A 12,837-nucleotide genomic window follows, 5' to 3' on the forward strand; every position below is an offset into this window, starting at 1 on the left:
AGGTTAAATGTGAATCCAACAAATTGGATGACGCGAATTTTAACTTGTGCCAACAAATGGAAATTAATTTTAACTCCACAAGGCACAAACTATCATATGACATGTGAAGATCTCCTGCTTTTGCGCCTAGTGGTGTATAAACAATTTATTTCCTTGGTCAAGATTCTTGTAATAAAAGTAGCTGCTTTCTTTTTCTCTTAATTTTTTTTATATGTAAATTCAATAGAAACATTGTACTTTGATGATGGATGGTCCTAGGTTCGTTGATTCTCCATATCAAACACATCATGCATATATACATTTAACAGATAAATAAATATCATTATAATTAAAAATCTATATTTATCAATTGATTTATTATATTTTTCCAGCCAACCCTTGGCACTTTTATAGTTTTATTGCATTTTCTCTCGCATGTTCACAAAGTTAATTGATTACAAAAATTCAGTAATTTGTGAGTGCTATGGTTGGGTGGGTCCCAAACACCAAAAGACAATTAAGTATCAAAAGAATAATTCCACTTTGTTTGTTTGGATAATAAATAAATAAAACTAAACCTCCATAGTCAAAAAGTCATAAAAACACTCGCCACGTTAGCAGGAATAAGAATCATGTGTATGTCATTGATCACTGTCATTTATACACATATTTTCCCCTTATCTCAGAACTTTACCATAAAAGGTAAATTCGCCATCAACTGACTTGTAAGCATCAGGGAGATTCACCCAAATGTGAATTTAAGATGAATTTGAGACAGATTTAGTGACCAGATTAAAATGTTGTCTGCGAAGAGCATGACACAATAAAACGAAATTTACTACAAATCGATTTGTCTAATGAACACTGGAAGGTGAAATTATTTTTTAAAAACCAGGCCTGTTTGGTCCAGTCCATTATTATAATTTATATGTCGGCTTGTTCACATAAAAAAGGCTGTGATTGCTATGCTTTGCTCTGCTGTTCTGCTGTTTCCGTCTCTGATTTCTCGGCGACAAGTCAGTCTCTCTTCTCTCTCTCTCTCTAACTTGATCCCCTCTGAATTTCCATATTCTCTCTTCATCTTCGACTTTCGGTGGAATTTGATTGAGAAGGAAATTTCGTTGTTTCTGCAAGTCCGTAGATGTTCTAATCTCATTCTCTGGAGCTTTTGCTGGTTGCTCTGGAAACAAAAAACAAAACTGGAAAGTTTTTGGCTCGGTTTCATGAGGAGCTCCAATTTGTTTTGATATGCCGTGATTCAGGACTGGTTGAGGAGCTTAGAAGGAAGTTAGGGCTTTGTTTCTTGTGTTGAATGTGAGTTTTGTGTTGTGTTTGGCTAGAAGTGATGATTGCTAATGCACTTGAGATTTTCCGTTTCTGGAGTTTTTGAGGATTGTTTCGGAGTAAGTGATAGGTGTATGATGACAGAAGTTAGAGGTGTGTGGAAGTGAAGGAGTGACTCGATTTGCCAAGAGTTGCTAAATCAATCATATCTGCGGACATGAAGGCTCCTACTAATGGATTTTTGGCAAATCCTGCGGAAGGTAAAGTGTCCTGATGCGTTTTCATTCCTTTTTTTGACAAAATATACGTGCGCGCTTTTGTTCTTAGTCTGCAATGGGGATTTCAATTTCCATAGCCAGAGTTTATTTTGAAACTTGTAATACAGTTAACGATTTTTATATACTGAAGCTCTTTACTAACAAAAGAAGGTTGTTAGGTATCAAGTTGCTTCCCATACTGATTATTTGGAGATGTGAATCATCAAACTTTCTGAAAATAATATCCGATAGTTAATCTGGTTGCTGTGCATTCAGCCTGACTTTTTGGTTAAAATTATTCACATACCTCTGTTAACTTAAACTAAATGCCTGAAACTGACTGGTGGATCAAGTTTTTCCCGCTTCTTCCACTCCACAAAGGCTGACTTTGGTAGCCTGACTTCTATAACCTAGTCTATTTAGTAGGATATGTATGAATTACATGGTTTCTTCAGGCATTTGGAGGGAAAATTTCAAAGACAGGTCTATGAACTTACTTCCTGTTTGATTTGATCGTTGCACATAAACATCTTGGTCAACTTGATGCAAAATATCCCCAGATTCTTCCGGCATTTGAAGGATGTTCAAGGATTTAATGGACTGCTGTCTTGTGAAACATGTATTTTTGTTTGTTTACACCCCTGATTAATGACAACTGTTTTCATTTTGTTGAAGTATGTTTTCTTAATTGTTTACTGTGCATAGAATAATGATAATATTGTTCGATAAAGCTAAAAAGATCACTAATTGAAAGTACAATCTGTTATCCTAAGCACTAGCCAAAAATATTTAAATTTGTCAATGAAGGTTAGCTTGTTCTGACCTTGGTCTTGCAAGAATTGCTGGTGCTAAAAAGTCTCAACAATAGGCGTCATTGAGCATATGCTTCAAAATAAATTCATTTCTTTCAATTTCGATTGTTTAATATTTTAAGCCTAGATTCCGAACTTTTTTTTTTTCTTTTTCTTTTTCTCTTGTGAGTGGCACTCAGGAGTTTGCTTGACCTTAGTTGCCACGTTACTGTCTTGATCTGACCCAAAATATTAGAGGACTAAAGAATCCTCATAACTCCTACTTAGTCTATCTTCAGTTAAAACTCAATGCAGAGGATTTTGTTCATTTCAAACCTGTAGGATCATTTTTCTTAGTGATTAAAGATTCAAACACTATGTTAATTCTTCTATCCTCCTGCAATTGGATAACATTTAATTGGTTTCAAGCATTTGGATACTCAGTATTGGATATCATTCTTACTTATTTGAGTACAGGAGAGAGGAGGAGTATTAATTCAGAGTTATGGCATGCTTGTGCGGGACCACTGGTTTCTTTGCCACCAGTTGGAAGTCTTGTCGTTTACTTCCCTCAAGGACACAGTGAGCAAGTACGTCACCAATTTAAATATATAAAGAAAACTGAAAGAGAAACTGTGTTCTGATGTAATTTCTCTTGACTACAACAATTTTCAGGTTTCAGCGTCAATGCAAAAGGAGGCTGATTTTGTACCCAGCTACCCCAACCTTCCCTCGAAGTTGATTTGCATGCTTCATAATGTCACATTGCATGTATGAAGGCCTTTATTGTTGCATAATTTCTTTTGTTATAATTTAGTTTCTCAGGGATGTGGTACAGTTTGAAAAATGGTTACATCTATGTTGATACATGCTGCCTTTCACCACCTCTCAAATTGCCTATAACTTGGCAGCATTTAATTTTTGTTGAGTATTTGTGGCCAAAATCAATGAGTATGTGTATCACTTGGGATATGGCAAATTTTGATACCAAGTAATGGGCGATAGGTATATTAAACATAATTTTGTGTGGTCATCCATGAATTAAGAACTTAGAGGAAGACGAGCAAATGCATACTATCGTTATCTTGAATTTTATATTTGCAATTTTTTTGTGTGTGTTTTGGAACCAGGCTGATCCAGAAACTGATGAAGTCTACGCACAGATGACCCTTCAACCCGTGAGCAAAGTATGTCATCCATTTAATTGTGAATTAACCAAATTCAGCTCCTCCCTCCCTTCAATTCCACCTACAAGGAAGGATTTTAAAAATATTTATGTTTCTCAATATGAAAAGGAAGCGTTGCTGGCATCTGACATGGGCCTCAAACAAAACAGACAGCCTACTGAGTTCTTTTGCAAAACTCTTACAGCAAGTGACACAAGTACTCATGGTGGTTTTTCTGTACCTAGAAGAGCGGCTGAAAAAATCTTCCAACCTCTGGTGTGTACATTATTTTTCAAGTCTAATTTTGAGTTTGAAAGTCAATGATCCAAATTGACTTGCCGATTTTTCATTTCCATTCCTAATGAAAGAGATATTCTATAGGATTATTCACAGCAACCACCTGCTCAGGAGTTGGTAGCCAAAGATTTGCATGACAGTTCTTGGACATTCAGACATATTTATCGGGGTATTGCTCATTGTATCATATAAAGCGTTGACTTGTACATAGTTCTTCAATGACGCCTCTCCTGTGTTTGCTTATATCCTGTCTTAATGCACCACAATAAAGATATCTGAGTTGGTCTAGTTGTAAGATCTTTCACAAATCGCACGGATACTGGTTTGCAGTAATTTAGTATACAGAACTTGAATCAGCGACTCAGAATGTGATGAGGGCTGACCACTATAAATGTTAACTTCCTTTGATTAAGCATGTGCAGAAGCTTCTCTTTAGCTGTACGATTCAGAGAGTTAAATTGCCCCCTCCCTCCTCATGATATCGTGCTTTTGATCAAGTGAAGTTCCAATTTTCTTTCTTCTTCCTTGTTGGGGTGTCGTTAGAAAACTTCTGTATCCCCATCTCTCTTCCCCATCTAAACAAATTTTATTATTGTCTCTCTAGTCCTCGACAGAATTAAAAGTGCAGGGGAAGTTCGACATCCCTTTCGTGAGTTGATATATTGGAAAGAATTAAAGTAATGGATTAAAATCTGTGTTAACTCTTTCATTTCAGGGCAACCAAAAAGGCACTTGCTGACAACAGGGTGGAGTGTCTTTGTCAGCACAAAAAGACTGTTTGCTGGTGACTCTGTTCTATTTATAAGGTATGAAGTGTTCCATAAGAAGAGAATTTATTCAAGATTGTCTTCACTTTTTTCCAGAGCTAAAATATTAAGATCACATGTAGAGATGAAAAGTCTCAGCTTCTCTTGGGTATTCGGCGGGCCAATAGACAGCAGCCAGCTCTTTCTTCATCGGTTATATCCAGTGACAGCATGCATATTGGAATACTTGCTGCTGCCGCTCATGCTGCTGCAAATAATAGCCCATTTACTGTGTTTTTCAATCCAAGGTACTCCTATAACATATATGGTATATGCTACTGTTTTTAATATAAAACAGTAGCTTTTGAGTCATGATCTGAGATTTTTTTTTGATTGTAACAGGGCTAGTCCTTCTGAGTTTGTCGTTCCTTTAGCCATGTATAATAAAGCAATGTACACTCAGGTGTCACTTGGCATGAGATTCCGAATGATGTTTGAGACTGAAGAATCGGGAGTCCGCAGATACATGGGTACAATCACCGGTATAAGTGATTTGGATCCTGTGAGGTGGAAAAATTCACAATGGCGTAATCTTCAGGTATTAATTGGCATATCATAAGACTTCTACAAATTATCAAGGCTTTGTTTAGCTTAATTAATCTTGTTTAATTGTACATCTAGAATAGAGTTGAGTGGGTCTGACATAATCCAGAGCATTTATTTTATCGTAGACAGTGTATGGGTAGTTAATCTCTCCCTTGGAATTTAGTTTCTTGGTTGTTTTTTGCGTGTACTATGCATGGGAAGTACTAGGCCTTGAAACATTAGCTTCCCATGCCAGGTCTAGTTCATAAATTCTTGGGCTCTGTAAACCCCCTTGGATTTAATGTTTTACATTGTAATCTGTGTCATCATGTTTATGGATTTTTTTGCATTATTGAGCATTTTGCTGAACTTTCATCTTGTATGAGAGTATTCTGTACTTGGATGTATGTATTATCATTGACTACACGGTTTCTTCGGACATTGAAACCCGAGCCTAACAACATTATATTTCTTTATAGGTCGGATGGGATGAATCAACAGCAGGTGATCGTCCAAGCCGAGTTTCAATTTGGGAAATTGAGCCTGTGGTAACTCCTTTCTACATATGTCCTCCGTTTTTCAGACCCAAGTTTCAGAAACAACCAGGGATGCCCGGTACATCAAATTCTCCAATAAACTCTGTTGAATGTTCTTTTATTGGCAGGTTCAAAATCCCCCAATTGTGCAGTTCTGCTTATACCATAGGTAGAGGTCTGGAATATAATTCATGCTCTGCGCATGACACAAAGATTATCAAAAGCCAATTTTATTTGGTTGATAGTGCATCTCTGGCTATGATGGATACTCACTTACCCATACTGATCTGATTTGGATGTGAGATCAAATTGTCAATCATGTGTGTGAGATGATGGTCATGAATGCATATAGCTTTTTTTCTTCTTCTTTGGGTGGGGTGTGTTGGTTGGGCTGTTGAAGCATTCTGAAAACTAGGAAACACCTTATTTGTGTTAAAATGTTTCTGAGAAGTAACATATCCAGTATCAACTTTGGTAAGCTTCTGTATATTTTGAGCCTTTACGTTAGGACCAAATCTTAGTAAGAAAAACTGTGCTGTTAGTCCCGTGGACTTAAAATTTATTTGCACAAATTATTCTTAAAAGTCATTCTTTTACATGATTTAAGTACTGTTTTTCTTCATACGCCGCTATGCGAAAAGGTATGGAAAATCAAAGTATATTCTTGATTATTGCATGTTTAAAGGCTACTTAGCAGTGTAATAGCAAGGTTAACCATCTTACGTATCTGTTTACTGGACCTCTAAATGGAAATTTAACCTTTATATGTCATGATATTACAATTTGCGACTGGCCAAATTAACAATAAAATCAGCCTGGAAAATGTGTTTGCATTACATTACATAGGCTACCGGATTTTCCTTGTTAGTGAACTCAGGAGTGCTTTTGCAGATGATGATTCTGACATAGAGAATGCTTTCAAGAGAGCAATGCCTTGGCTTGGAGATGATTTTGGCGTGCAGGATGCCCCTAGCTCAATGTTCCCTGGTTTGAGTCTGGTGCAGTGGATGAGTATGCAACAGAACAATCAGTTACCAGCTGCTCAGTCAGGATTCTTCCCATCAATGGTTCCATCCACTGCCATGCATACTAACCTGAGTGCTGATGACGCATCTAAGCTGTTGAATTTTCAGTCCCCAGCTCTGCCTGCTCCGAATTTGCAGTTGAATAACGCAAATCTACAAAACCAAGTCAACCAATTGCCACAGCCACCTACAGCATGGACTCAACAGCAGCAGTTGCAACAATTACAGCAAAATCCCATGAGCCAACAACCGCAGCAGAGGCAGCAGCAACAACCACCTCAGCAGCAGCAAAGACAACAGAGCCAGCAACCACAGATTCAACCGCTGTTGCAGCCACAACAAATACAACGACCACAGCAGCAGCAGCAACAACAGCAACAGCAACAACGACCGCCACCACAACAACATCAACAAATATTTCAAGCCACTCCTGTCAGTAATAATGTGGGTGTTCCTAATCAGATGACAAACCAAAATATGCAGCAACCAGCTGCATACTCTCAGCTTCAGCAGCAGCAGACGCAGTTACTTACAAGCAGTGCCCAATCCCATCAAAGTGTTTCCTCTAGTAATAAGAACTCATATCAGCTAACATCCTTACCACAGGACCCACAGCTCCAGCAACAAATAGAACAGCCACCTGCCCTCTTACAGCGGCACCAGCAGCAGACACAGCTGCAACAGTCCCCATTACAGTTGATGCAACAAAACCTTTCAGAGAGGGTTCCACAGCCAGAGAGGGTTCCGCAGCCACAAGTACAACAATTATCACAGCAAGGCCTTTCGGAGCAACACCTACAGTTCCTACAGAAATTACAGCAGCAGCAGCAATTGCTCTCCCCAACAAGCTCACTCGTGCAAGCTCAGATGCTGCAGCAACAGGCCCAGCAGATCCAGCAATTGCAACAGCCCCCACTGTTACAGAACCAGCAGCAAGTGCTCAGTGGAAATAACTTCTCAACGTCGACACTCATGCAATCGCAACCTTATCCTTTAAACCAGCACCAGACTTTACAAAAACCACCTGCTACACTGAGAGCCAATTCCGGCCGTACAGATGGAGATGCACCATCATGTTCGACCTCACCTTCTACAAATAATTGTCAGATTTCCCCATCAAATTTCCTCAACAAAATCCAACATGGGCCATCCATGGTTCTTGGGGATTCAGTGGCTGACCCTGCAAGTAATCTGGTTCAAGAGCTTCATCCTAAGGTTGATATGCGGATCAAACATGAGTTGCCTATCTCCAAAGGACCTGACCAACAAAAATTTAAGGGTACAATGGGTGATCAATTAGAAGCCTCAACTTCTGGAACATCATATTGTCTGGATGGAGGCACCATCCAGCATAATTTCTCAATCCCTAGTTTTGGTTTGGAGGGTGATGTCCAATCACATCCTCGAAACAATCTACCTTTTGCTTCAAATATTACTGGATTGACACCTGATACATTGTTGTCAAGGGGATATGACTCTCAAAAGGATCTTCAGAACTTGCTGTCTGATTATGGTGGCATACCAAGAGATATTGAGACAGAGTTGTCCACTGCTGCAATAAGCTCCCAGTCATTTGGGGTGCCCGACATTCCATTTAAGCCTGGGTGTTCAGGTGATGTGGCCATCAATGACACGGGAGTTTTTGGCAATGGATTGTGGAGCAACCAGGCTCAACGTATGCGAACATATACAAAGGTTTGCTAGCCAATCGTTCCTTTACTTTGGGTAGCTATTCTCTTACTTTTACTTTTACATGGTTTGAGTATCTTGATGCAAAAAACAATTATCAACAACCGTGTGTCTCTGTTGCCAGCCCTTAGTGACTAGGACCAACTATAATTGTTCAAAATTAGTTTGTTTCAGTCTGCACTGTGAATTGGTTGATGGTGGACTAGCAATAGAAAATAGGATTTTTTTATCCTCACATAAGTATCTTTCTTCTTAATTTTGACATCTTTGTGTTGAGTTGCTTAAGTAAAATGGAGAGGTTGCCAATTTATTATTGACACTCAATGTAATCCCTTTATACTCTCATTTGGTTCTTTGGGAGGTACCCTGTGGTAGCAATGACATGAACTCCACTGTAGGATGGAGAATAAGTTATTATGAACTCCCTACCATAAATATTTATGTTGTCTACTCCTACTACAGTAAGTTCAATTCTCATAAAGCCATGATGTCACTTTCCACGTTTTGGCAGCATCTGGCATAATTGTGCATACCTGGAAAAGAACAGAACTTTGGGTTTTCTTGTTTCTTATGTGTTTTTTAAAATGACTTGAACCTTCTTGCGTTCCGAGTCTTCCAACAGCATTGTGTAAATATTTCTCTAAATTAATGTCTATTCTTCCAGTCTTATTTTTTTCAATGAACTAATTTTATATGGGTTATATTGTGATACTTTAAGTAGCTTAATATATAATTAAACTCTTGAAGGTTCAAAAACGTGGATCTGTTGGGAGATCTATTGATGTCACCCGTTACAAAGGGTATGACGAGCTCAGGCATGATCTGGCGAGGATGTTTGGAATTGAAGGCCAGCTCGAAGATCCACATAGTTCCGAATGGAAACTAGTGTATGTAGATCATGAAAACGACATACTTCTTGTTGGTGACGATCCTTGGGAGTAAGTGAAGAGCTTCGGATTTCTGCTGCACTTGATGAATCTCAATTTCGTTTATTTGTCACACTTATCTTTCAAATTGCTTGCAGGGAATTTGTTGTGAGCTGTGTTCAGAGCATAAAGATACTATCAGCTGCGGAAGTTCAGCAGATGAGCTTATATGGAGATCTGGGCAACATTCCACTTCTCAATCAAGCATGTAGTGGAACTGACAGTGGGAATGCATGGAGGGGGCACTATGACGATAACTCAGCCGCTTCATTTAATAGATGACGTCATGACGATGCATCTGGATTCTGCGCATGTTAAAATGCTCGGCAGGCACAACAATTTATCTGGTGGTCAACTCTCAGTACTTGGGTCTTGGGGTAGTTAATCAGGTAGAAATTGAAAGTGTAGCTAGTTAATCAGTACGCCATCTTCACTGAGAGGGATGAGTCATTGTGGTGGTGATGGATGCTGCGTGCACTTAGAGGGAGGTTTTAGGACCCAGTTTGGCAATGTTTATCCAAATTTCTGGGGAGGCACTTTTTTGATCCAACCTTCTGGCGCTAGCAGGTTGTTGATTGCGACTTTTTTAGCCTCCACGTGTATCATGAAGTACAACAGAAAGCAAGGATGAAGATCCTTCGAGCTTACCGGTTTCTTCAAGACTAGTTTGACACGAAAAACCAGTCTGACATCTATACTCCCCTTGTAAATGCTATCGAGGTAGATTGTAGGCCGGAGTGTGAGGAAGCTATAGCTTTTCCCATTAGCCATATGTTGCCTGTTCATTATGTAGACGGCATTATTTGGCCATGACTTGGCTAAAGCTCATTCTCAATGGGAAATAAGATGTTATATTCTTAATAGAACCTAGGGGTGACCGGTTGTGAACTTTCAGACTACAGATTATTTCCCAACAAAGCTCAAGTTTAAGAAAAGTCCCAGGTTTGTGCAAAACTTGGATCTTCATGGGCACGCATAGGTTCACTATTATAACCTGATTGCATCATACGATGTAGGTTGACGTTTACACCGGTAGAGCCGTTGCATAAACATTACCTAAAGCAATAATCAAATACATGTTCAAAACAGGATTACATTCAAAATCCGTATGCCTTGGGGCAACTCAAGCAAGAAATTTTTGCAACGCCTGCTCAAGCACAATAAAATGACAACTAAGAGAGCACAGCCATCACATCAGAAACCCTGAGAGCAATGTAGTTAGATCCATCACTGCCCTTGAAGTCATTTCCAGCATACTTGGAGTACAGAACATTGCTCCCTTGGGAGATGGGTAAAGGTTTCCTATTACCTTCCTCGTCTAGAGTACCTGGCCCAACTGCGATAACCTGCAAATCATCAACAAATGAATTATCAATCTAACACAGCAAAAGTTTCTTACTTCAACACAAGAATTAAGTAATTTTTCACTAGAAAATTGCTTAAGAAAGATAGATCTTACTGTTCCAATTGAAGGTTTATCCTTTGTGGACTGCGTTAGCAGCAAACCTCCAGCAGTTTTCTCCTCAGCCTCAGCAACCTGCATTCAGAAACCCAACTAAAAATTGTCATGATGTTGAGACTGCCACAAAATGATGCAATTCATTCTATTCATGTCAATGTGGTCTAACCCATCGTAAATAACCTGAAGCTAGAGTAGAACGAAAATATGGATGGAAAAAATATGGTCACTACTTTTTCAAAAACAATCAAAAGAAGGGGATGTGCGATCAGAGTATTCCTGGAATCACTTGACCTATCTCCAAGTATATAAGCTAGTAATTTCACCCAATAAACAAACCTTGATCAAAACCCTGTCATTTAGAGGCTTCAGATCCTTGATATCTTCTGTCTCAAGAATACCAACAATGTCATCCTCCTTCAATATAAGATGATTCAAACCATTGAATTCTAGCTCGGTCCCAGCAAACTTGGAATAAACCACCTGGCTACCGGTCTACACAAGGCAGGACAATTTTAGTACAAGAATTGTATAACAGGGATTGAGCAGGAATGGAAGTCCTCAATTATTTAAGTCACCTTAACAGAAATGTCCACTTTAGTCTTCCCAAGTGACTTCCCCTCTCCAACGGCAACAACTTCACCTCCCTGTGGCTTCGATTGAGCTGATGTTGGAAGCAAAATACCACCACCTGTCTTCTCCTCTACAGTCTTGATCCTCACCAGAACTCTATCACCCAAAGGCTTAATTGAAGTAAACTGTGAAAATTAGAAAGCCGCCGTTAGAAAAGGAACCAGTAGCAGACTAACCAAATTGTTAGCCATAGCATATCAAATCAGTGAAAATGGCAACATCACCATATAACATGCATAATATACTGAATTAATGAACAAGGCTGGCTTTCAATTGCGAGGAACAAACAACGATATAAATCCCAAAGTCAGGATTAAAAAACCAAATCTTACAGAATTACACGTTATATTTGCAGTATTCTTTGTCACTCGTAAATAAATCCATACAACAGAGAGCAAACACAGTACGTTAATGAATAACCAGCATCTCGAAAATTCCCAAAAATGATCCAAGCAAGTTATACTCAATCAAACACTCTATTCAAAGGTTGGGGTATATTTAAGGCTGTGCCATGTTCATTGCAACCAGAAAATAAAAAAGGTTAGCATTCAAAATTCATGAAAGCTCCCTATGGTTATCCGAAAAACCTAAAGAATCATACACCAACAATCTAAAAAACAACTGCGTACAAGAACCATTTCTACAATATCATAAAACAATGCCACAATAAGTAAGAACGAACTCTACGGTCGATGAAACTGTGCAAGTTAAATATAATCAATCATACCTTTGGGGCAACAACAGTGGCTGCTTTGACAACCAGCCCCCGGAATGACCGTTGAGAGTGAGTTCCAGCCTTCAGTGTCCCAAACGATGCGAATTTGACCGTTGAGGGTCTCAGCCCTTCAAATGATGTCAAGTTTCTCGCTGATACGGAGATCGATGATGCTGTGAACTGAGAAGTCGTCATTTCCTAAGACAGAAATATAAAATTTCTTAATCGTTTTCTTCTCCTTTTCCTCTACTTTCTCATCAACCAAACAAATCCACGAATCAATCAAAATCTTCAAAAAGAAATAAATTAAGACACGAAGATCTAACAATACCGTTAGAACAAATTAAGGATTGGCCCTCAGATTGGTAGAACGACAGGTCCTGAATTAGGTGCGAATTCGTTGAAAGGAAGTACGGAGTGGGAGAGGATACAACCCTAGAAAGTTTTCAATGGGGTTTTATCAGATGATAAGAGAAGCTTCTAGAAATTTTTAGCTTGAAAAGAAGTGGACTGTGGACTCGTCTCCACGCGCTTCTTACTCCTAAACGTATACCAATTCAGAAATTCACCCGTTAAAAAGCGGGTCGGGCCAGCTGACCTGATGGCTTGAAATTCATGATCAAATTCTCCCCGTTGTCGCCTTGCCCAATTAAATAGCGGGTGAGCAAAAATGGATACTCTCGGATATTAAGTAACACTACTACACGCGCCTTTAACCAGAGAGTGGGCGACAAACACACTTGGATCGC

At 39.0% G+C, this 12,837-nt stretch overlaps 2 protein-coding genes across 5 annotated transcripts; one reads left to right on the forward strand and one right to left on the reverse strand.

Annotated features, from left to right (window-relative positions):
- Nucleotides 1–866: 866 nt before the first annotated feature.
- Nucleotides 867–10,199, forward strand: LOC119996210 (auxin response factor 19-like). 4 transcript variants are annotated; one of them, XM_038842763.1, is made up of 14 exons: nucleotides 867–1,293; nucleotides 1,408–1,523; nucleotides 2,789–2,901; nucleotides 2,987–3,082; nucleotides 3,442–3,498; nucleotides 3,607–3,753; nucleotides 3,859–3,943; nucleotides 4,490–4,580; nucleotides 4,664–4,828; nucleotides 4,923–5,118; nucleotides 5,585–5,810; nucleotides 6,533–8,361; nucleotides 9,103–9,293; nucleotides 9,380–10,199. In XM_038842763.1, the coding sequence occupies exons 2-14, from the start codon at nucleotides 1,481–1,483 to the stop codon at nucleotides 9,561–9,563; spliced, it is 3,423 nt and encodes a 1,140-aa protein (XP_038698691.1). In that variant the 5' UTR covers nucleotides 867–1,293; nucleotides 1,408–1,480; the 3' UTR covers nucleotides 9,564–10,199. The 4 variants fall into 4 exon arrangements, with proteins under 4 accessions (XP_038698691.1, XP_038698690.1, XP_038698692.1 ...); XM_038842764.1 differs by having other exon boundaries at nucleotides 870–1,523; nucleotides 6,533–7,362; nucleotides 7,396–8,361; XM_038842762.1 differs by having other exon boundaries at nucleotides 868–1,523.
- A 44-nt stretch (nucleotides 10,200–10,243) lies between these two features.
- Nucleotides 10,244–12,578, reverse strand: LOC119996212 (20 kDa chaperonin, chloroplastic-like). The gene is made up of 6 exons (XM_038842766.1): nucleotides 12,420–12,578; nucleotides 12,101–12,286; nucleotides 11,319–11,498; nucleotides 11,080–11,235; nucleotides 10,741–10,818; nucleotides 10,244–10,627 (listed from the first exon to the last, which is right to left on the reverse strand). The coding sequence occupies exons 2-6, from the start codon at nucleotides 12,281–12,283 to the stop codon at nucleotides 10,454–10,456; spliced, it is 771 nt and encodes a 256-aa protein (XP_038698694.1). The 5' UTR covers nucleotides 12,284–12,286; nucleotides 12,420–12,578; the 3' UTR covers nucleotides 10,244–10,453.
- Between the last annotated feature and the right edge of the window lie 259 nt (nucleotides 12,579–12,837).

The sequence above is a fragment of the Tripterygium wilfordii genome, chromosome 4, assembly GCF_013401445.1.
Source record: "Tripterygium wilfordii isolate XIE 37 chromosome 4, ASM1340144v1, whole genome shotgun sequence".
NCBI classification, from domain to species: domain Eukaryota; kingdom Viridiplantae; phylum Streptophyta; class Magnoliopsida; order Celastrales; family Celastraceae; genus Tripterygium; species Tripterygium wilfordii.

Bases quoted from the DNA above. Each gene is read 5' to 3' on its own strand.
- LOC119996212 (XM_038842766.1), bottom strand. From the start codon at position 12,283: ATGACGACTTCTCAGTTCACAGCATCATCGATCTCCGTATCAGCGAGA. The intron at 11,499-12,100 runs GTATGATTGATT...TAATTTTCACAG, and splicing joins CCACTGTTGTTGCCCCAAAG to TTTACTTCAATTAAGCCTTT. The intron at 10,819-11,079 runs GTTTGTTTATTG...TTCTGAATGCAG, and splicing joins ATGACAGGGTTTTGATCAAG to GTTGCTGAGGCTGAGGAGAA.
- LOC119996210 (XM_038842763.1), top strand. From the start codon at position 1,481: ATGAAGGCTCCTACTAATGGATTTTTGGCAAATCCTGCGGAAG. The intron at 2,902-2,986 runs GTACGTCACCAA...AACAATTTTCAG, and splicing joins CTCAAGGACACAGTGAGCAA to GTTTCAGCGTCAATGCAAAA. The intron at 4,581-4,663 runs GTATGAAGTGTT...GATCACATGTAG, and splicing joins GACTCTGTTCTATTTATAAG to AGATGAAAAGTCTCAGCTTC.